The 25,091-nt window shown below is 35.4% G+C and overlaps 1 protein-coding gene across 3 annotated transcripts in view; it reads right to left on the bottom strand.

Moving 5' to 3' along the window:
- LOC145684620 (uncharacterized) overlaps positions 1–14,892 on the bottom strand; it is a 214,706-nt gene extending 199,814 nt beyond the window's left edge. For all 3 annotated transcript variants that reach the window (XM_081757008.1, XM_081757009.1, XM_081757010.1), the window contains exons 1-2: positions 14,576–14,892; positions 10,441–10,550 (exon numbers count right to left, since the gene is read on the bottom strand). In XM_081757008.1, coding sequence (XP_081613134.1) covers positions 10,441–10,550; positions 14,576–14,633 — 168 coding nt within the window. In that variant the 5' untranslated portion in view covers positions 14,634–14,892. The remainder of the gene's footprint in view (positions 1–10,440; positions 10,551–14,575) is intronic.
- Positions 14,893–25,091: the final 10,199 nt, after the last annotated feature.

Raw genomic sequence — 25,091 nt, 5'->3', positions numbered from 1 at the left:
AAAAAACTGAAAATGGAAGAGCTGGAAGAACGAGGATCTGGATGAATGTTACATTGTATAGACTTTCTACAATTAAGAATAAATAATTTTGTTTCAATGAAAGGATCTTCTTACACAGGACCTCCGTACATAATTGAACAGGGAAGGGCATGCATTAGTATAAAAATAATTACCAAGAGTGCTTGTTATGGCCAATCTTACCTGGTTTGTATGCCGTTAATAAAGATGAGCAAGGACTTTCTAAATATGAAAGATATGAAAATGAGTTTAAAGAAGTTTTTAAATACATTCCTTTTCCTGTAGAAATTACTATTTCCTACATTACGCTAGGTTTGCATGATGCACTCCCGCTGTTTTCTACTCTCTGCTACGATAGTGCATTCTTGGTCGAGCCATTGCTTCTTCCTACGTGCCCAATTTTCTATGCTGAAATTTGAAGGAAAGTAGAAAAAGACAGAGAGAGACATTTCAGAAAGAAAAAATAATAAAAGGGAGACTTTGATGGCTCAAGGACAAGAATGTTCAAACAGATAAGACAAAGTTGTGCAAATCAAGGTGAGAATGGTGAATGATCAGTGCTGTGCAACAATATGGTGCAAAAATAAAATATGGAAAAATAGTGAGAACGATTTCATTTTTCATACTAAAAGCTTAGTGATTGTAATAGTCAAACAGCGTTTCTGTTTGGACTGATAAAGAAACAGCCATGCAAGCGAAAGTACAGAAAAGGTAAAGTCAGGGGTGTAGCCAGCAGGTTTATGTAGGAGGGGCCCGTCGTTTTTGAGGGGGGGCCAGCTACAATATACAAAGCCAAAAACATTGTGTTGCAGCTAGTGTTTTTGAGGTCTGAAATCCGTTTTTTAACTTTATTATTATTATTATTATTATTATTATTATTATTATTATTATTATTATTATTATTATTATTATTATTTTGTTTTTTCTTTATAAATTATATTCCATATGTTAAACCCTAGATATGACAAGGTGAGCCTCTGAGGCTGATGACCACCATTTTTATTAAGAAGCTGCTTTAATGAAAGTTAAAGATTTTTAATATTTTATGAATTCTCAAAGATTCTTCTGTACATGCATTCATGATATGCCTCATTCAGCTTGAATATTTTAATTACTTGTTTCAGCTTTATTTTTGTTTTTTGTTTTTCATATTTAATCATGACAAAGTAAGCCTCTGAGGATAAAATGAAAGGTCAGTACTTTCCTTTTAAATTCTTCATTATTACAATATTCAGTGGTGACTAGATGGCAGTACTGGCGGATGAACTTATTGCATTGAATGTATTTATTTTTTTCTGTACAGGTTATTTAAAGTTCAGTTATTTCTCACCATTTACTGTTTAGTATATTTTTTTTTCTCACCTAAGGGATTGTGGCCATATTTTATGCAACAAAGAGAGACTCACACATCTTTATTCGTGTATAATGACAAAATCACGCTTGTATCTTATGTTTCGAAACAAATCTCTTTAATTGTACTTTTATCCAGTATGCATCACGACAATAAATTTCATGCGCACAAGAATAATAAGTCATATATTATTATACAAGTTGTTTTAAGACAACATCAACAACGTTTGGGAGGTGATTCCTGGCACCAAAATAAGACGAAAAGTATAGACCAATCTGGGTCCACAAATGCTTCCTTTCGGAGTTATAGGCTGCCGAAAACATGAAAAAATGAACTTTAAAGGCCCATAGCTCCGAAATTATGGAACCTACCGTAGACGGGTCAAGACTTCCTTTAGGAACTAATATGTGTGCTATCCAAAAATGCATGTTTCAGAATTTTGCTGTACTCACGCAACAATTTTTATAGAAGTAGTTTGGCTATGGGCATATAATTTGAAGCATTCACCAACTATCTCTGTAAAAATTATTGGGGAAATACCGCAGGATTCTAAAACATGGATATTTGGATAGAACACATATAGTTCCTAAATGAACTCTTGACCCGAACACGGCAGATACCACAGTATTGAAGCAATGGACCCTTAAAGCTCATTTTTTCACGTTTTTGCAGCCTATAACCCTGAAAGGAAGCATTTGTGCACCCAGGTTCGTCTTTACATTTCGTCTTATCTTGGAGTCAGGAGTCACCCTCAGAGCGTTGTCGGTCTTGTTTTGAAAGACCCTGTATATTACAACGAAACAAAAAGGCTGGTTGATTCCTTGGGTTAGATGGTTAACGGCTATGCATGCAGAAGGTAAACGAATTGATATCATTTTGCTTATTTTGTGAACTTTCTGGATGCTTGTGAAGTGGCAGTATACGTGCCTTGGACAAACAGCCACCCAAACTGGAATGTAGCTACCACTGATTAAAGGTGTCTGTTTTTGATTTCAGTAGCAAAAGTATTGATAAAACCTTAGGTCAGGGGTGTGCAACTTGGACCAGTGGGCGGGCCAATCACAGAGCAATAAATGGCGTCTCGGGCCTCGCTGTAGGTATATATTTTTTATGACAATTGAATAGTATAGTATTAAATGATGGAACATGTTCATTGTAATTTACATCACATTAACACAAAACAAGTGTTATACTGGTAACCAAAATATTGTATTTACTCACTAAAAAGGAGCAGAATAATGTATTTAGAACTTTGTCGGTACATCTAGCAATCCTTATACCGAGGAAAATTTCCTCCAAGTACCTGCGCTTGCCAAGTGCTTGTCTTCAGGGCTTTATCTCGTTTCGCACTGTATGAGCGTTGGAAAATTTCCAGTTAACTCTTAACAGGTTTTGTAAAAAACAAAAATTATAATAATGATTGTTTTCAATAACTGACCAGCGGGTCGGAAGACAGCGTTAGGCGGGCCACATATGGCCCGCGGGCCGGCTGTTACACACGGCTGCCTTAGATCAATCGATGTAGCATCATTAGCTTGCATAATGATACGAAATTGGCTGTGGAACTCTGTCGTAATTTACAGGAGTGCTCAGATACGTGATAATCAAGCGGAGGTAAAGAAGCATAGAAAATGTCGTGTGTGATCCGAAAAGAAAAAGTCAAGAATCCAGCAACAAACATTCGATATATCTAAGAAAAATGTCTGCAGTTCAGCAAGATGAGTAGAATTTGTGTACTTTGTCAAAAGAAGTGAACCGTTCTCTGTGAGTAATTAAATTTAGGTTCTTCTAAACTGTATATACCAAAAACATGTATACTATCAAAACATTGTTAATTATTTTATGTGACGTATTGCTAACTTTTATAATTTACCATTAAAAGTGAAGTTTAATCAAAGACACGAGTAAACACTATTTATAACAATGGTAATCAGCAATAGAGTTAATAACAAGTGCGTACGCGCAATTATAATAAAACAGAAACATTTGCTTGTAAGTATCAGCGTGCATAGTAAATGAAAATACATATGAGCCTCATAGCCTTGTCATTATGAAAAATCGCAAGCTTATTCGTTACGAAATAAGCTTGTCAATTGGAGGGTTGACCAATAACTACAGCCTCGTACCAAAGGTTATACCTTTGTGCATAATTATTTCAGTTTAAGCCCTTGTACATAGAACTTAGCTACATAAGATTGATTTTCTTTGAAATTGCACTTGATTGCTTTAAGATTTCCTGACAAAAATATTTACTTATTATTTGTGACTACAAAAAAAATATTATTTTATTAACAGCTATATCTCACTTCTTGTTTTATAACAAGTAGAAAAAAGCGAATGAAAAATCAAGCTGAAAAACTGAATAAAAACGTTGTTTTTAACCAAATTTTGCATCTGATAAAAAACATGTTTTTAAAACACTAGGTACAGCATATAAAAAATATTCTGTACTTACAAATTAATTTAGTAGCATTGTTTTATAGTAGTATTTATAGTCCTTTTTTGTCTTCAAACAGTCAAATATACTTAAATCGCAGTAAATTGTGTAATCTGCTGTCACATAAAAAGTATACCATGCTATTTTCCGATCAGTAGGGAAGAGATACCATACTACTGTTAGATCGATTTTTCCACACTTTTACTGTGAATTATTATTAATAATATATAAACTTTTTTATTTTAAATGATTGAAGAGAGGTAATCTTACGATGATGTTCTGAAAGCTGGTCATTTGGGGGGCCAGGAAATCATTTGGGGGGCCTGGCCCCGATGGGCCCCCCGTGGATAAACCCCTGGGTAAAGTACAAGAGGATATTTCTAAGTTTACCCGGAGTATGGAATATTATGTAAAACACACTGTTGAAGAATGCGGCATTAGGTGATGTAAATCTTCATTTCTTATTATGTTTATTATTTCAGCAAAATTCGTAATGGAGCTACACAAGGTTCGACCAGTACGCAGTGTTATCCTAGAATGGATAGTAGAGGAAAGTATACCAATAGAACACATGCAATACCTAATCATGTAATTGACAGTGTAAAAAAGTATATCACAAATCTTCCTAGATATAGATCGCATTATAGTCTACGGGATAATCCCAACAAAACGTACGTCACATCAGAGAATAGTGATCAACAGATATACAGGTTATACTATACAATGTACGATCAAAATAATATTATACCGGTAAAGAACTTGTTGTATCTATTTTTCCAACACATGTTTAATGTTGCATTTAAACTGCCGAGGTCCGACACCTGCAAGCAGTGTGATGAGTTTCGGCGACTTGCGACGGATGAGATCTGTCTGTCTACTCGAACATAGAGTCCATTTGTTACAAGCGCAGAAGCCTTATGATATCCTTTTCAACGCTAGGAAAGACAGTCTCAGTGGTGGCACGGACACACATTTCATATCACTGGATCTACAACTAGCCCTTCCTACACAGCATTTAGTCACAAGAGACCATATTCTATCTGCATCAGTTGTGGATGTATAATTTAATAATTTATTTATTTTACAATGAAACTTCAATAATGTATATGTGGCCAGAATATACAGCACTAAAGGGAAGCAGATGAAATTGGAAGTTGTCTTTGTCGAGGGAATAAAGCTGCTATTATTGAGTTATATTTATAAAGATTTTGTTTTATCCAACACATGAATGAGTCTTTTCATCTACATAGCCCAGTTTCAGTAGTTTCAAGAAATTGATCATTGCTTCATGGTTCCAGATCATACTTTTCTTCTCTGCGATGCTGATTTTGGTGTGATATAAAAGCATGTGTGATAGAAAAAGATAACGAAAAAACGCAACATGTGTTCACACCCCACGATTGGATTGTCCTTTTTGGATGACCTTATTTCGTACGACGAAGCCATTGAAGCCAATAGAAAAGGAAAGGAATGATTTTGATGTTTCAAAGCTCGAACTGGAAAGCTGGTCAGACGCCAGAAAACCATTAGTGGAGAAGTCGATTTTTCGAAACGCAAGTGTTCATAGGTTTACTGGAGGAAACAAAATGGACATAAAATACATAGAAGACCTTACTGACTGGGACATTGTCAGTTTTCAGCGGGGAAAGGAACGAGGATTGTACTTCAAGAGCTTGTTTTCTCAATTATGTTCCAAATGGAAGAGGAATAAAACACAGAAAACTTGAGACTTTATTCCCTTTTGAAGTTTATTTCAGCTAATCGTTATGACAACAGCAGTGAAGTTGAGTGCATGCAGGCAGCTTTCTGGACATTACAGTGCCATTGTGAGAGTATGATACATTAGTTCAATTGCTGCTGCCCACTTTATTTATACATTTGCAGGTATGTTTGCAATAGTGTTCTGTATGAACTCGTACAAAATAAAATACCAAATTTACTTCATTTTTGTTTACATCAAAAATAATTTAACTACATTTCTCTGCAAATCAAAAATTGTTGGATAGATACTTTTTCAGCTGGCCGCTTCAATTGGCCGAAACCTGAAGACAGGTCTATTGTTTGCAGTTTTGGAAAGTAACGTAAAGCAAGTAATACTTTAGTTTATAAGTAACGTTTCCTAGTAACGCGTTACATTTTTCCCAAAGTAACTCCCAAACGCGTTACAAATTTTTAAGTTACGTTCCTAGTTTGCGTTACTTTTTTTTTTTTTTTTTTGCGTTACACTTCGAATGAGTAACTAGAATATATGTATATATAAATTTTCGAAAACAAATGTTTCTTTCTTGTAAGTGAAATTCTCAGAATGGAGAAATGGAGCATGAAGTATGTTAGTGACCCACAAACAGAGAAACAAATAAGATATTTGTGCGACTTGCTGGTTTCGGAAGATGAGTACAGCCTCAGAGAAATCACAGATACTGATTGGAAGCACATTGAAGATTTTGTTATAGGTTTTGACAGCTCCAGATCAATACATTCAGCGAGTAAACTACAAGTGTAATGGTAGTCTATTATACATTGATTGGTGTTGTTTTCATAAAGATGGAGAAAGAAAATATTTTACCGTTGGAACATTTGAAAGAATACTTTTTTCTTAAAAGCTCAGTATGAAAATGGACTGAATTTAAAAATAAAACTTCTAAAGTGAAGCGGTAAATATTTACCATCAGCTAGGATGCCATGATGGGCAGGTCTACCTAATTACTAGAAATTAGTTTGTTGATATTACGTAATATTAGAGTTCTTTCAGATCAGTTTGCGTATCATAGAGTCACGTTGGTTATGGAGTTTAGAACAACTAGCTAGTGATGAGCGCAAGAGTCTTGGTCTTGCAATTTTGGCAAGAGTCTTACATGCAAGACCAAGACCAAGACCAGGAATCCCGATGCAACACAAAGACCAAGACCAAGGGTTGCAAGACCAAGACCAAGACACTTGCGCAAGAGTCTTGCACAAGTAGGCCTACCGATACTACTTGAATTCTTTTGTAGAATGTAAAAAGGTAAAACTCATTACATCTTTGATTTGAAGTTCTTGGCTTCAGTAAAAATGACGCTGTAGTGAACGTGTTCTTAGCAGTTTATGCAATCCGTGTGAGTCGAACTGCCTCTGTAGCATATAGCAACACTATATCGTTTTGTGAATCGGTTGTTCGCGATTTCTGTAGTTATTATTCGTTTTCAAGCCACACAGGTGTCATTCCAATCAAAGCTTCTTGCACACAAAGAAATGTGTCATTGGTGCTGGATTATGATGCATTTCTGAGTTTTTAAGCAATGAGGATTACTTATCAGGAAATTTGACACTATTCTACAGGTGTGCATTATCTAGAGTAAACTTAAACCTTTGATCTTCGAGGTGGTCAAATTGTCGGCTCGTCCTAGGATAAATATAGCAAAAGGGAAATTTATTTTTCATCCTTCAGTTGCTTTTCCTCAGACAGTCTGCCGACGAAACGCCACAAACGTCCAGTAAGAGGAAATTTGCAAAGTAAAACACGCTGGTGGCGAGCGCAAAAAAGTAAATTTCATGCTTATTTCAATGTTATTAGCGGGAAGTGGGGAGCATCCGTATGGGTTATGCGAACTATCTAAATATCGAAGCAAAATGACAATAAAAATGAAAAACAGAAGCATTTTAGGCCTTAAAAAACATCATTTATCAGTGCAGAAGAAGGAAGCGCAGGAACTATTTTCATTAAAGCAGCAGCAAGCTGGAAATATTGCAGATTTGATTAAACCTCGTTTGATTATAATCAATGTTATTTTAATGTTTTCTCTCATTTTGGCCTATATTTCTAAACATATCATCATCATCATCATCATACCTATTCTGCCATTATTGGCAGCTCACTTGCTGCAATTAAGAAGCTTCGATGTGTGAGTAGCAATTTTCTGTTTTAATACCTTCCTTCAACTACAATCTCCTTCGCCTCTCCCTGTCTTTCCTTCCACGATACCCTCTAGCACGTTCCTCATAATACAGTTCCTCCTCAGCAAATGCCCCAATGAGTTCCTCTTCCTCGTCTTAATTACATCTAAAATTCTTGTTTTCTCCCTACTGCTACTATTTCTAACATCTTCTCGTTCGTTTCTGTTCAACCTAGCTAATTTTCTCCTTTTTCTCCATGTCTACGTTTCTAGATCCTCCTAGTTTTTCATGGCATTTCTGTAATTTCCATGTCTCTGCCCCATAGAGTACATATTTGGAATCAGTAAAACAAAAGCTCAATATTTAATTGGAAGTTCGTTCAATACAGAGATTATCTAATTCTGGTTGAAAAGAAAAAAAAAAAAAAAAAAGATGCCGCCTTTAGAGTGTAAAAATAATTTTGCAGTTCATTGTATTTCAATAATCTGTACTGTCTTGATCTCAGGAGTAGCCTCCCCAGTTTGAAAACCAGTGGAGTATTGGATCTGTTAAAAAAAAGAAAAAGAAAAAGATTACGAAAGGTTGTAATTAATCTTATAAGTAGGGAAGCGTGGACACCCATTGCAAAATAAAGGTCATCGTCTATCTTGTACCCTATCATCAATCTTACACGAAGGTAAACTCTATATTACATTGAGAAACATATATTGTATTTCCGTTACTATTGGTGCATTATCTAATTTATTATCACATATTGAGAATAACATTTCCCTATAAAAACCATAAGATTTCTTAAAAGCAAGACAAAGACCAAGACCAAGACTGGGTGTGCAAGACCAAGACCATTCGGGTCTTGGTCTTGGTTTTGCATTTGCTCATCACTACAACTAGGTTTAAAAAGCATGTACCGGTATCGATTTTAGACTTACTGGCAAGTTTTGATTCACCCCAGTTCATGTGTTATTTTATTAGTTACAGTGCAGTGCTGTTCTATATTCTGTATTTATAATTTTTACATAACATTGCTATTATTATATAATTAATTTAGCAGAATAATAATAAGCGGTCATTTTTTGTAACGCAGTTAGTAAACATAACTATATACTCTTTAGTAGTACATGTATACAAGATTTTAATGAGGTAATTTGTGGGCATTTATGAATTACAGTGTTAAAAAATATACATAAGTGGATTTAGTTTTTTTAGCAAGCATTATTCAACTAAATAGAAATACAGATGTTAGGAAAAATTACATTTAGGCTGTTTATTTGTTTTATAGTTTCAATGCATTTAATACTTTTATTTCTTTATAATAAATATGAATAAAAAAGTCATGTGGATTACAGTCTTTTAAGAACAATGAAGAAGGAATCGAAAATTTAAATAAAAATAAACACATCTATTGAGTTTGATATTTAACATCCATCTAGAAGATATAATGAAAAAGAGCCTACATGATGATAATGGTATTTCGGTAGGAGGTAGAATGATTAGATGCATAAGATTTGCAGACGATATGGCGCTTCTTGGAGAATCTGAAAAGAAAATCAATAAAATGTTAGAAAAAATGAGAAACGGCTTTGAAGAATATGGGATGAAAATAAATGTTAGAAAGACAAAAGCCATGGTGATTGGAACGAAGGGGTCTGTGTCAAATATAAAAGTAGGAAGGGAGAAAATAGAACAAGTGAATAGTTTTCGATATCTGGGTAGTATTCTTAGTAATGACATGAAGTGCAAACGTGAAATAAAAGCAAGGATAGGAATGGCGAAAGAAGCCTTTAGGAGGAAGAAAAGTCTGTTTTGTGGGACCTTGAATAACGAGTTGAGAAAAAGACTCATAAAATGCTTCGTGTGGAGTGTTGTACTGTATTGGGCGGAAACATGGACATTACGCAAAGGTGACGAAAATCGACTGGAAGCCTTCGAAATGTGGGTGTGGAGAAGAATGGAAAGAATTAGTTGGGTCGAGCGCAAAACGAATGAGAGACTGTTAGAAATGGTGGGTGAGAAAAGGACACTTTTAAATATTATTAGGAAGAGGGAGAGAAACTGGTTGGAACATTGCCTAAGAAGAGATTTTATCATGACGGACGTCCTAGAAGGTATGGTGGCGGGAAAGAGAGGGAGGGGGCGAAGGAGACTACAATTAATGGATGATATAAAAACAGAAAGATCATACGCGAAGACGAAGAGATTAGCGGAGGACCGTGGAGCATGGAAGCCTCTCAGTTGCGGCAAGTGACCTGTCAATAAAGGCAGAATACCTATGATGATGATGATGATGATTGAGTTTGATATTGATTAAGGTCAGGGCGTAATAGATCCTTATTAAGCTGACATATATGGAACTTTGAAATTAGATTAAGAGACACTGACGGTGAATATAATAATAAAACAAATATTAAATTTGTTAATATTATCTTTCACGCTTGTTCTCTAAAAATCCAAAAGAGCAAGCGCTTACCAATATTAGATATTGTAGACTATCCAGCGTTAGCTGCAACAGCCGTAAATACTGGAAGAGAACGGGTGAAAAATTAATCCCAAACTAGCACATTTATCACTGCTATTTTTGAATAAGTGAAAGTATTTTTTCATATGTGCTAATACCTATTTAATTTGTAACTACTGTATTCACGTCAATATATCATTAAATTAAAGGTTTAACTGAATTGTGATTGTTAATGGTAATGGTCGAATCGAACTTGAAAAAAATCAAGTTAGAAATGGAAAATTCAGATAGACGTGTCTCACTTACCCTCGCCTTATTTGATTGTTCTTTTCCATGATTTACAGTACATTTTTCAGAGAAATCTTCCAGAAAACTACTCAATATTTCATGGCTGAACTGTGTACTCTCCCACTTTCCTGCAGATAGCAAGAGAAAAATAAGATTGAGATTTATTTTATAATTTTAAAATCGGAATATCAACGCAAGAAAACGGTGTGAGCTAAATACAACTGAACCGGAAAGATTTAACAGTCAGTTTTGACTAGGAGGAAATTACGGCACCCAAATCATATAAAAAACATGTGGAAAGAAGTCTTCACCTTATTTATTTCTTACTCAATATCAATGGAAATATGTTATGTAGGTGATTGGTTTTAAATAATATAGGTAAGTCTGGCCAGCACACGCACACATATATCTATATTTATATCTATCTATCTATCTATCTATATCTATCTACATATATATATATATATATATATATATATATATATATATATATATATATATATATATATATATATATATATATATATATATATGTGTGTGTAATATATAAAATGGTAGGTACCTCCACCGACAAACTCTGGGAGGCAATTTCTTATACGAAATGAAAGAAAAAAGCTCTAATAAATATGGGCCGATAAATGCCTCCTTTCAGAGTTATGATCCATTGAAAATTCGAAAAACTACCTAACTTAGAAAATGAAATGAAATCTTTGAGTTTTACGTCCCACGGTTATGCCGGTTAGGCTAAAGGAGACGGTGATTATGAGAAATGAGTGAAATGGTGGAATGAAGAAAGTGGGAGGAAACGGGAGAACCCCGAGAAAACCCACGCACACGGTGTTTGTCCACCACAAAGTTCACTTGGCGGGAGCAGGGTTTGAACCCAAGATCCCAAACTTAGAAACTATAGGATCCATCACAAGCGTTTTAAGGAATTACACAGGAACTGGTATACGCTCTATCTAAATATCGATATTTCAGAATTCACCGGTAGCAGCGAAACGAACGCACCACTAGTACTTAACGGAGTATTCCTACACTTCAACTTCCTTTTACAGTTCCTTTCGCCGATAACGTAGGATGGTAAAACATGCATATTTAGATAGACAACATACTAGTTCCTGTGTAATTCTTTAAACCGCTTGGGATAGGTCCTATAGTTTCTAAGTTAGAAGTTTTGAAAAATAATGTTTCGAATTTTCAATGGATCATAACTCTGAACGGAGGCATTTTTCGGCCCATATTTATTAGAACTTTTTTTTTCATTTCGTATAAGAAATAGCCTCCCAAAGTTTATCGGTGGAGTAACCAACAACCCTATATATATATATATGTATATATATATATATATATATATATATATATATATATATATATATATATATATATATATATATACCGGGTGTGCCATTTCTAATATCCCACCTTTCTAACAGAGGAATCAAGAGAGAGAGAAGCGAAGCTTTACACAAAGCAACTAGAAAGGGGGACATCTATCCATATATTGTGTAACATCACCAGATGAACAGTATTGCCAACCCAATATAAAGTTTTGATCTTTTAATGGAATGACCTAAATTTAATTCCAAAATTCGGATCAGCAATAAAAACAAACACGACAGAGATTAAACTCGCAGATCAGTGTTGCATACCTTTCAAGAAAGAACGCTAAACATGTGTCAAATTTAAATGCCTTTAACACACACAAGGAATGAAGTAGTAACTATTTGTGCACATTTCATTAAATGCCGGGAAGAACTCTTTAAAATAACTTCAAGTTTAGAAGGGTCAGTTAAACATTGTTGCCACAACAAAAGAGAGAAATGTTGGGATTTGGAAATAGTGCAATAACTTGGAAAAGGGTCCCTAGTGCAGTATGGTTTAAAATTCACAGAGCAAATCAGTATGACATATGGAGCATTGTCAAGTTTATTTGAGATCGATAAGTCAAGTACTTACCGAGATATTCGGTACTATGTAAAAACTGAGAATTTTGTGCTGTGCCAGATGGTAACGCTGTTTCAACATTCCCTTTTTCCCCTCAGCGTTAGAGAAATCGTCAAGAAATGATTAAAATGAAATGAAACATTAACCAATGGACATACAATGAAATGAAACCGATTTGAGTTCTTGAAGGGACTAATTAAACGTAATGTGGATATAAATTGTTCCTGAGTTAGTAATACGAATTCACATTTCAACAAGATGGTAGAAATACGTTTACGAGATTTACATAGTAGCTATTTCGTGCGATGAATATACCTATTCTCCTGAAACTTTAGAGTGGTAATATCGAAACAATTCAATATTATCTGTAAATATTACCGGCTTTCTACCATTCCTTTTTTTAAACACGAATGAATGAAATAAGTAACAGTTTGTTGCAATTGAAGCAATAGAAAGGATGGTTTGCAACCACAATTTCTTTGCCTGTGTTGTAGCTGGTGGGTGAAACCAACATAACTACTCATTTCCATCGTTTGCTAAGACACGTCTAAGGGGATCCTTCGGAAGCAATGTTCAAGAAATTGTGCGTAGAAGAAACGCAATAAGTCATTGTAACTGCTATGCAGATAATCACTAACAAAATGGTGAATAATAATTTGCGCTGACGCAATCCATATCGGAATAGTTCTTCAAGTCTCTCACATTACGCATCATGTCACGAAACAAATTTCTTGTGTGGTATACTTACTGCAGATGAACTCTAACTTAGGAACTTAAAATTTTAAAGTTATTGACCCAAACTGAGTATTTATTTATTTATTATTATTTTGCTACCATACTATAAATCTCTGCAAAGGTTAGCTGTTTGAGTTGTAGCCTATATGCACCAATGAAATAGGCATTTTTCTGGAAATACATAATTATATTTACCATAAAATTTGTGTATTTTTAAAATTTCTACTTTGCCACCACCTTGTCAAACTGCACATTATCTTCTGTATTTGTCAGCTCATTATTGAATGTGTGGTTACAATTCATCGAATAAGTTTGAAAGATGCTAACGCCTTTCAAGTAAAGCTTGACATAATGTTTTAAGCACATTGTTAGGAATATTTCTCTTGCAGGTTTACTTTTGCCGCACCACCACTCGAGATAATTGTTGAAAAATTACAAATTTTTCACAAATTTCTTCTTATTGTTTACTACATGATTTGCGCTAGCCAACACGAAAACATGTCAAACGGCAAACTTAAATTTCAAGGGAACAATGATAATCAATTGTTGAATAATTACAATTCTAGGATTTGCGTGTAAATACGCCGTCCAGATGTATACATAAAAACCGCAATGCATAAAACAAGAAACAACCCGTGCTACTAGGCCACTAAAAAGCAATGCTATCTAACCGAGTCACGGCAAGTCGTAGCTGGGGCCCAAGCTTTAGCGAGGGGGTGAGTCACCGAAGGTTGGTATATGCAAAAATTAAGATAGTGAAAACGAGTGGATTTGGGCAATGATATGAGTTTCAATTATATATGTCACGGTTTCATACTTGTAGCGTTCTACTTGTAAATATAAAATACAACTTTTGTACACTGGGCACAAATACTGCACCGGTGAAAATTAGTTTCTAATACATCCATCATGTATATGCACTCAGTTTCTTTATCCGTAGTATAGTAATCGTAAGGATTCTACACTAGTATCCTACACTTGTAAACATAAAATACATGTGTATTATTATCTATTTAACTCTATCGTTTGCAGAAATTTGTTTTCTATAAATATGACTTTTCATGCGAAGTACGGATTTTTACCTCTAAATCTTTCCAAATTTGGTGCACCAAAAGTAAACCAGCACCATATTTATTATAAATTCAAAGGTAAATAAATTGACCAAAATGCAAGTAGTAAGAATGACGTAATGTACTATACACAGCCTCACGCACAACAATACCTGATATGTTTAACTTCTGTAATATATGAACGCAAAAACTAACTTTAATGAATGAAGTTTTAAAAATGTGAAAACGTATTAATTCCATGAATTTTTATTCATATGCAGTGATGATAAAATTATGAACTATGTGCAGTCCATTCACCATTAAACTTGGTTATTTCATCTACAATTCAACTGTACCAGTTAACAGGTATATATCAATAACATGCAAATATGTAGAAGATCCTAAATTTTCTCATGTCTTACCTGAAGGTAATAAAAGGAAAATGATAAACAAATAACTTGTAATCTTCATGGTAATCATGTTTACAACACAGAAGTTAACACTTTGAACAAATACAGTTTCTTCCTTCTTTCTTTCTTTTACATATCACATACCCATCACAGATCGGAGCTCCTTTGTTCCTTATTATAAGATATCAAGAGAAAAAAATGTTCACATTGGCCCATTTTACCTACTAATTCATAGGAGGCACAAGTTTCTCACATGTAGAAAAATTAAGTACCGATCTATATTTCTCTGTCAATCATTTTTGTAGGGGAAAGTGTCGTACCTATGGACATTTTTTGAATTTTATTTTTCATTTGTTAAACAAATAACACCAAGGGAGCCAGATTGCTTTAAAAACCTTTAGACATTCGTTCTTTATAACACAAAAAATTGTCAGTTCCTGAACGCTTTTTAAAACCAAGCAATAACCAATTTTTGAAACCCATATTCGTGTCCTGAGGTACAACGGGGGCATGTACCTGTGAACATGGGGTGATGTACCTGAGGACAAAAGGCATAGAAGGCAATTAATAATAGAAAACTCATCTATTGCGTTTTTCTGGTTTTATTCGTTGCAAAGTTTGATCCATTAATAAGAAAAAACACGGCTGTGTAGAAATGTAAGAAGGTTGGTTCATATAATTGGCAAGTACAAGCCTATAACAACGAGTCTCAAAATATGACAAAATGTTATGGTAAACAAAGAGAAACTGATTATCTAAATAAGAAAACGTTGTTCAAAAATACTCTACGTCGGGAAAATGAACAAAACACTTTTCGGTCTACTTTTAAATTTCGTAGCTTCTATAGAATGACTCAACCAAGGTTGTACCCCATAAATGAGATTGGAAAAGACTATTGCCTTGCTTTCCTCTCCAAACCACCTACGATATTAGGATTAGGCAGCTTCAATTTTATTTCATCTAAGACAATATCATAAATGCTGGGGTCTTTCTCAATTCTGAATTTTGGTGAATCGTCGCTTGAACACTTTTTAAGATATTCCACTGCACACAAACCATCTCCCGATTTTTTTTATTCTAGCCACAAAATGGTTCGAATGTTTCTTACCTGTCACTTCAACTAGGATATAATCGCCAGGTTTAAGTTCTTATGGATTGAAACCATCCTTGACGTCCATGGCTAAGCCTTGATGTACAGTTAAAAAGTCAACAAGTTCTCCTTCACTACTTTCTTCATAGAGTTGAAGTAAATCTTCAAGGTTTTTCTCTTCTGAAGAGCTGTTATCAAGTAGTACTTTAAGATTTGACTTCACTCTTTTCGATATGGATTTACAACTTCTATATCCCTGTTGCTTACCTTTCTTTTCCTCTTCATTTCTTCAATTTCCATTTTCTCGGGCGTATCTGTTAAAATCCTTGATCTTCCTTTGCAACGTTTAATGGCCGCTACAGTTTTACGTACTCTAGCCTTCGGGAAAGGACGTATCTGTTCCGGCGTGACAACTGGGTGCTTTTCAATGGTTTCGAAAGGTACTGGATTTGTGACAGTATTCGATGTTAAAGGTTCATTTACAGTAGAGGAACCTGTAAGTCCAGAGACTGAACCTGAAACAGTCGAAAACTCAGCACCTTCAGCAGACTCTGTGAGATTCGTTGATTCATTCATTCATTCTTTCTTTCTTTCTTTTATTCATCCATGTCGTACATTATTGGTCAGAGACCAGTACATAGAACTTGTCAAATAATAAGAAGACATTTCAATACAATTGATATTACATTATTTTACAAACTATCACCCAAGTATTCATTAATATCAAAATACATTTTGTTACACAAAAAATTAAATAATTCATTTTTGAAATTCCGTATGTTTTTGATATCCTTTAAATAACTTGGGAGCTTATTAAACAACCTAGCGGACATAGGAAGACCACTTCTTTTGGTGCACACATAGTTTTGGTATGCTGTGAATATGTTATTCTTTTGTCGTGTGTTGTATGAATGTACATCGTCAACATGAAGAAAACTACTTTCATTTCTCTTTACATATATGATACTTTTGTATATGTACAGACAAGGCACAGTTAAAATTTTATTTGACTGAAAGACCCTTTTGCATGAGGACCTTGGTGACAGATTAAAAATAGATCTTATTGCCTTCTGTTTCTGTTGATGGTTCTGGGCGATCAGTCACTGACGAAGGTAAAAATTCGTGATCCAGAAAAATGTCCCGATGAAGTGGATGAAGTCCCGTCACTCGAAAACCACTCGTTATATTTGATGGAGTAAACGCTAAGCCTTTCACGGGGCCTTCCTGGGTATACCTTTCCCGGGAACTCAGCTACTTCATATATGGATAATGGCCTACCTGATGTTTTATCATCTAGATTTGACCCATAGCTTGATGACATCCAATCTGCTAGTGCTCTAGTATAGTACGATTTAAAAGGACCGAAAACTGTCCTATCTAGAGGATGGAGCTTGTGTGAACAATGAGGATGGAAGGTGACCATAACCACTCCCGTCTCTTCAGCACGACAAATTGTCTTGAAAGACATGTGACTTTCGTGAATTGTCGAGTAGTACAAGTACAGGATCTTCTGGTCATGGTTTTGTATGGCTAATGAAGAGATTCAAAAAGTTAAGAAACATGTCTTCATTGGACCATCCTAACTGTGTTGCATCACCAATAGAACCAGGGGGAGCACCTTTCAGCATGAGGGATTTCAAATACATTTTGGAAATATAAACATAGGACGCACACTATTTCCTATTTCACTTACAGCTGAAATCATTGTTACATTTCCCCCCCCCTTTCTCCCGACGTCATTCCCCCGATAGTCTTTACACCTTTTGGAGCGAGATCTTTTGGCTGAACATGAACCGTTGATATACCACATTCATCTATGTTCCAACATTTTGAGGGATCGAAAGGATAGCGTTTCATTACACTTATATAATTTTCAAAGAATTTGGACACATTTTCTTTGTTAAAGGATGTAGCTCTTGAAAGACTGGTAGCTTCCGGTGTTCGAAGTGGGATATCAGCCGCATGACGAGCCCTGTACCACTTGACCCATTCTTCACCAGCTGTTTGATCCCTGTCCCAAGTAGAAGGATAATTAATTTTGTTCTCCTTCGCAAAGAGATATGCAAATTTCCTAATGTCTTTTAGTGTAAGTCCATACTGCATAAAAGCATACTGCTTTATGTAGTCAAATAGTATAGTTTCTTGTTCATCACTAAACACACTATGATTATTATGAAGTGGTGAGTAAGCATATGTTTTCGCTGAGGATTCCTTAAATTAGACAACATGGAAAGCTAAACAACTTTTTGAAATATTAAATTTCTTGGCCGATTCACGGATACTAATCTTGTTCTTTATTACGTCTATCACAGCACTAGATATAATTTCATTGGACGGTTGTTTTATTTTCTTCTTTTCCTTGCTACGTGACATTTGTAAAGAGACATAAAAACTTTTTAAAATCTAAGTATGTACCCACGGACGTCCATAGGTACATCATAAGATTTGTCCACAGGTACATTTCAAGCTACATTTTCCAGAAATAGTGTATAAGTAGCCAAATAATTACTAATATAGCTTAACAACCCAATACATTAAAATTGTATATAATAAAAGTAATATTAATGAGTGAAATTGCCTCAAAAAATTACTTTCAACTCCAAAAATTTTCAAGTTGGTCCCACAGAGCAAAATCACCAAACACCAGTGTCGTCATAAGCCTATACTGACACTGTGAAGAAAGCTATGTTGCAAGGCAACCAAACCCAAATTAGTCACAAATCTTCCTATTAAAAACACCCTTGTCCACAGGTACAACTGTCCTTAGGTACGACACTTTCCCCTATATTATATTAATGTAGATAATCTTAATAATTATTATAAGAATATTTGTGCTTTTGACTATAAGGCTTAAAATTCCTATCTTAGTGCAACAAAACGAGGTGCTGGTGTAGTTTTGGCGACCACATTTTGGAAGATTTACAGGTGAAATGGAATACTTTGTTTGAAAAGATATATTTAAAAGGAACATATTTCTGCTTGCGACAAAATTTTATACAAAGTAATACAGCTGTATTTCAGGTTTACAACCCTAGTAGCAAGGTTGGTTGGCCCACCGTTGGGGATTGAGTGGGATTAGGTCAAAACAGTGGGTGATGGTCGGTACAAGCCTATAGTGGAGAAACGTACGTTGGCCCACCGTTAGTTAAATGTATGGTTGGCCAACCAACTATTCTCCCGACCTTCACGCAACTATACTCGAGTTGACTGTTTTCCCAACCAAGAAATACGTTACTTTAGCGTTGGCTAAATAACGGGGAATCGCTCTACGAAAAGCATTTTTTCCCACCACACGACCACTGATTTTTATCATTGGGTAAAGGTCGCTAACTCCAACATACTTGATGTTGGTAGAGTGCGTTACTGTTCATGCGCAGTTCTTCACCGCCATATTAGAAGTGTTGTGGTCATTGGGTTGTCTCTCTAGTTACAGAAGAAAGAGTGTGGTCAAACTTAAGTGCTTTTGTAAAAAGATTTAGACCTGATGCAAAAAACCAGCACTATTCATAAGTGAAGAAGACAAGACAAGACAAGACAAGAAAGGTAAGTAGGTTATATAATCGTTCTATATAAAATAATTTCCATACTTTTTTTTTTTTTTTTTTTTTTTTTTTATGGAAACATGTGGGTGAACAGGTTATGATTGTGCATGGAGTGCTAATGTAGAATAACATTGAAATGATTAATATCCATTTTAAGAAGGCAAAATTAGTTTACGTGAGCTAGTTACACTCTTCACTGGGTTACAGTACAGCAGATGTCTGCATGGAAATTAGAGTTAATAAATATTTCTGGGTTCAGTTTGGCCGATTATCTTTGGCTACAATGCATTGTTCCTGCGCATCCACATTAGGTTAGGTTAATTCTGCTCTTCCACCCAAGTGTGACATAATGCTTTGACTTTGTATAAGTTTATGCATTAGTAACGATTCTCCAGTCACTTGAAAAAAGGGAAATAGTGCCAAAATGTACTGAAAACAGCTTGCAATAAACTTTAAGACATATGCCCCTTGTACTTAGATTTTGAGTGAATTGCCAAAGTCCCAACCAATCTCAGAAACTTTGCCGAATATATTGAACAATTAGGCCTAGTTTTGGTTTTCAGAGGAACAGTGTGTATCAGTTAGGAGATTTTTGTTTTTTATGTACTGGAATGGGCATTACTCGAGCACACAATTCTACCAAATTTTGACACGTTTCCTATATTTTCAAGTTATGTTAGGGCTTTGTATTCTTTTTAGCAGAGCATGCATTAAGTGAGGAGATCAGGGTTTGCCCAGGTGGGCCCTGCCCGATAAAACCCACCGGGTTTTTTCGGGTTGGACCCACTTGAAAAAAAACATCTGGGTTTTTGAGCTTTTTGTTAGTATTTTTATTGGTACAACTAAGGCGATCATATTGAAAGTGATTTTTATCAGATTTTGAACTTTCATTGGGCGAATCAGATGCTTTCACGTTAAGGTACTCAACAGCATTCAACATAAGACATTTATAAACTTTAGAATGCACTGAATTGATAAAAAGAAAAAACCTTCTCTTAGCTTGAGATAATTATAGAACAAATTAAAGTGCAGATTATGCTTATAGCCTGTTTGAAATAAAATATGCAATTTTATATTTTAGAAGATACTTTCCGTGAATAGTGTGCTCGCCAAATGCGACACCGAGGGACGTTATCCCTCACAGAGTGCCGGTACTACCAGTAAATATGTACTGCATTAGTGAAAATACTAGTATTATTTTTGGCATTAGTGCCATAACGCCGGACCAATTTGAAAACTGGAAAAAGCACCAAAATGCACTGCATTCGATTATATTTTGTTGGATTACATCAAATTATGTTACTTTACGTTAGGGGCATAAAAACTACTACAGCACAGAAACACAAACCAACCTGTGCTAGGTAGCCATTAAAAAGCACGAATGCTGTCGAACCGAGTCAGGGCAGGGAGACCCGAGCGGAGCAAGGGTTTGCGTCCGAAGGGAGCAGGTGGGTATACGCGTAAGCGAGGGTAGTGAGAACGTTCCCGTTCACTTGGAAGTCACTTATCAAAACTGAGGCTTGTAAACTTTTCCGATTTCAAGAAGAAAATCGTGCAGAAGAGTTTCCTGGGGTTTCGTTTCCTTAAATAAATAGTCCGCTAAATAGCCCTCGAAATGCTCTTCCTTCTTCCCCAACACCTTGCCTTTCGCGCTACAATATCATAACAAATGTACCTCTCCGCGAAATAGTCCTTCCGCCTCAACATACTGTGCCGCTTACAAAATCAAAAACAACTTTCTTCACTTTTACTAGTTTACTTACCCCACTTTCACTGATTCTTACTCGCAAACTTAAATAAATTCTTCAATTGACCGGGTAAATTTCCTAAAATTGGTCCGGTGCTACGGAACTTAACCCTTATTTATTATTATTATTATTATTATTTTATTTATTTTTGGTTACCTTTGATGGTAGCACAAGTATTCTTAAGTAAAATTTGGTTTTCCAACAACAGCTGTTTAGTCCAGTTATTTGTTGCTCCTCCTCAAATAAGCATTCTGTAGAATCAACAGCAGCATTAGCGTAAAAATTCTTGTCAAATTTAAGAAGCGTAATGCTCAGAGTTCCGAAAACCGTGTGACGCTTATTATTTCAAGTGCTGAATTCAAACTTCCATACTACTAGAAGTTTCGATGTACAGTAAAAAAAGCTTGGATTTTAGAAAGAAAAAAAAGAAAGAAAACATCGCGAAAGAAATGCTCGAGAAATTCCCATAATTGAACACAAAGTGTCGGAAGTGAACTTCACCGATAAAACTATTTATTTTATAAAACATGAGTTGTGTATTTGTTTTAAATTAATATTTTTGGCGAACGTCATTGAGGCTCCCGGGATGATTCTATCTACATTTATTCGTTCGTCTGCCTGTATCACACATACTAGCCTACACGGTACTACTTTCAGTGTTTTAAGCTTAAATTTTCAGGGCACAATCAGGAGATTTTTTGTAAATTTCCTGTACAGACTTTGGCTGCATACCAATGTAAAATTTCAAAATGGCGGCCATTTTGTTCAAAATAGCGGGTGTCCACACTACAAATCAAGAGACATTGAAATATTTCGAAAAAAAAAACAATTAAACCGGAAAATACCCATATGGGCCCAGGTGGGTTGTGCTTTTTCAAAAAGACCCGGTTTCTTTCAAACCCTGGAGGAGCTCCATTACTACTTGCAGATTGACTTCAGGAGGGCTCAGCAGGGTTGGCTGGTTTAAACCATGATTGAAACCTTGGTTTAAACCAGCTGGTTTTTTCAACAAAAAAAGAAAAAAACTGGTTTAAACCAAAAAACAAAATGTTCGTAAAAGTGTAACTATTCGTAAAATTTTGATGAACACATATTTGTGGGCTATCACGTTTCACTCCCATATATTATTCGTACTATATTCAGACCTAAATTCCCCATTCTTTACTCAAAGAGATTATATTACAAAAGCAACTTTTTTTATGTGACTTTATGGATATTTCTTTTGTGATTTTTTTATAGTTTGTTATTATTGTTATGCAACCAAAGGAAACTTCTAAACATTGTTTCGTTTTAATAATGTTTACTATTGATAAAATACATCGAAGTACCGTACTTTTTCGGGGAATGGGGTCATACAAACCCCACTGGAGGCAATTAATGAAATAACAAGAATCTTTGGTAACTATTTTTGTATACAGTGACTCAAAAAAGTATTCATACACACAAAGTTTTTGACGTAGGATTATATATAAAGGTTAAATAAAAACAATGTTACAATTATCTGAAAATGTACATAATTTACTATGTTTGTTTGTACACAATATGTCAAAAGAAGAAATATTTAGATGACAAAAATAAATAAATGTATTTTCTCAACTCAAAAAAGTATTCATACAGCAATATGAACTACAAATCTCGACGAGTTCTAACAATTTCTACTGGAAAATCATGTTCTTAATACTCTGTACACATATCTTTAAAACAAATCATTGCCTCGAAACGCCTTGGCATGGACCGAACAAGCGTCTTGGTCATTTCTGGGGTAATCTTAGACCACTCGTCCAAAAACATATTTTGTAGTTCTTCCTTGCTCGAAGAACGGCGTTTCTGTACTGTACAGGTGGTGGTGTCGAGATAATCCCACAAGTGTTCGATAAAATTGACATCTGAGCTTTGTGGAGGAATCAGAAGACGTTGTGGAGCATTGTACAGTAACAATTCCCTCATTTTCAAATCGATCTGCTTAGGGTCATTGTCCTGTTGGAAAACAAAGACTCTGTCAAGACCCAACTTCTGCACACTGTTTGATAAGTTATGGCGCAACACACTAATATACTTATTAGCATCCATGACACCTTCAATAAAAATTAAGTTTCCCACTCCAGAAGACGCCATGCATCCCCAAACCATCACACTTCCTCCTCCGTGTTTTACTGTAAGGATAATATACTGCGATTGCAATTCACTGTTTGGCTCTCACCATACCCATTTTTTGCCATCTGATCTGAATATATTAAACTTCGATTCATCGGAAAATACAGCAGTATCCCAAAATTCGTTAGGTTTAGTATGGTATTCGTTGGCAAATTTTAAGCGCTTTTGTCGGTTTACTTCTGAGATGTATGTTTTTAGTTTTGGCTGTCCTAGCATAAAAATTGGCACTTTATAGTACATTTCGTATAGTTTGAGGATTCACACTGCAAATAGAAGTTGACGTAATTTCTTCAACCAAAAACACAGCACTTCTGAAGGGTAATTTGTGTGGTAAATTGACTACTTTCCGTTGGTCGCGGCGTTTAAGCACTTTTGGGCGTACTGCTCTTCGTCTATTGTCTGTTGTTCTGGTTTCTTTATACTTCTTTATGATGGAACTGCAGTACCAAAACTAATTGAGAGAGTTTTTGCAATTGCACGATAACTCGTACCTTCTTTATAAAGAGAAACAACCCCCATCACGTTAAGTCAAGGAAAGTTCACTTTTCTTGCTCCCCATTTTGATTACTAGCACTCACAACAGGAGCAGACTAACACACATGCAATGAGCTGCAGGTAACGGACAATGCAGGTACAGTACGATTGCTCGAGTTGAACAGTACAAGTGTTCAAGGCACAGAACAGGATAAAAGTCCCTCTGTATTAATACTTTTTTGAGTATCATAATTAAGTGATTCGGATTGTATTCATATCCTTATAGTCTTGGCAGATTTTCAACTCATGCAACTGTTAGTACTCTTCCGTCTCTTTGTTTCAATATAATTTTTAATTTTCTGCTCTCTCATATAACTCACCCACGACGAAATTTTTGGGTGTATGAATACTTTTTTGACTCACTGTAAATTGGTCAGAGCTTAAGTGGACTCAATTCGTATCTTTATTCACTTTTCTTACTGATATGCAAAGTAAGTAGTTATATTTCTTTAACTTGGACTAATAAAAGTCGTAGTGAACTGACTTTGACCAAATTAGTTCTTCTGTACTCTGTAGTACTTTGAAATTGTCCATATGTAATTCTGTATAATGGTTCCATTTGTGCAATTGTTTATCTTTTTGTCCTGTCCTAATGACTCTTGATGATTATATTGACAAGTATGTAAAGATTAGTCAACGTATTTTTACCAGGAGTCCTTCGTGAGTGAGTCGGCAGACGTATCGCATTTGTGGCTAATTAGTCCCGGTTTCGAGTTCAAATAGAGGACAATTTCTCTTGGATGTAAGCCGAGAAGCAGTTTGGATTCCGCTTTAAGCTTATGTGACTCCTTCCAGCATAACCCGGTTGTTGCATACTAACACCAAGGGGAAAAAAGCTTATTTCTGTCCATATGTGATATAAATACATAGAGCAAATTATTTAAAAAAAAAAAAACTGGTATAAACCAAAAAGACCGGGTTTAAAGCAAAAAACCTGTTTTTTGGTTTTTCAATAAAAACCATGGTTTTTGCCAACCCTGGGGCTCAGTATAAATACAGTGTGGACGTATGGCACACAAACTACAATGTACAAAACACGAACTAACTTGTACTAGGTGGCCACTAAGAAACACGAATGCTGTCTGAATCAGAGCAGGGAGAGCGAAAGCGAGGGGTGCGTCCGTACGGGGCAGGCGCGTAAGCGACGGAGGGTGTACGCATAAACGAGGGTAGTGGAGACGCACACTTTCTCTCACTCAAAATTCATTTAAATATGCTGTGCACTGACAGTAATTTCTTACGTTCACACTTCCATTCTTTCATAAAAGATGTTTCACATCGTATTTAGCTATAAATTTTCTTTTTGGTAAAACATTCTGCTCGAGTGGAACCGCGAAATATGTGCTAGGCCTGGTTGTTGGCTATTTATTGTGTTTTTAAGTAGCACTGTATCTGTACGTGGAAGGAACTATGAGCTGTATGACACGTGTCCTTCGTACCTCTGCTGTCACATAAGGAAG

This window comes from Thermobia domestica, chromosome 5 (assembly GCF_964235325.1).
Source record: "Thermobia domestica chromosome 5, izTheDome1.hap1.1, whole genome shotgun sequence".
NCBI lineage: Eukaryota > Metazoa > Arthropoda > Insecta > Zygentoma > Lepismatidae > Thermobia > Thermobia domestica.
Note: the sequence above shows the minus strand (reverse complement) of the source record. Positions and strands in the feature narration are given on the sequence as shown.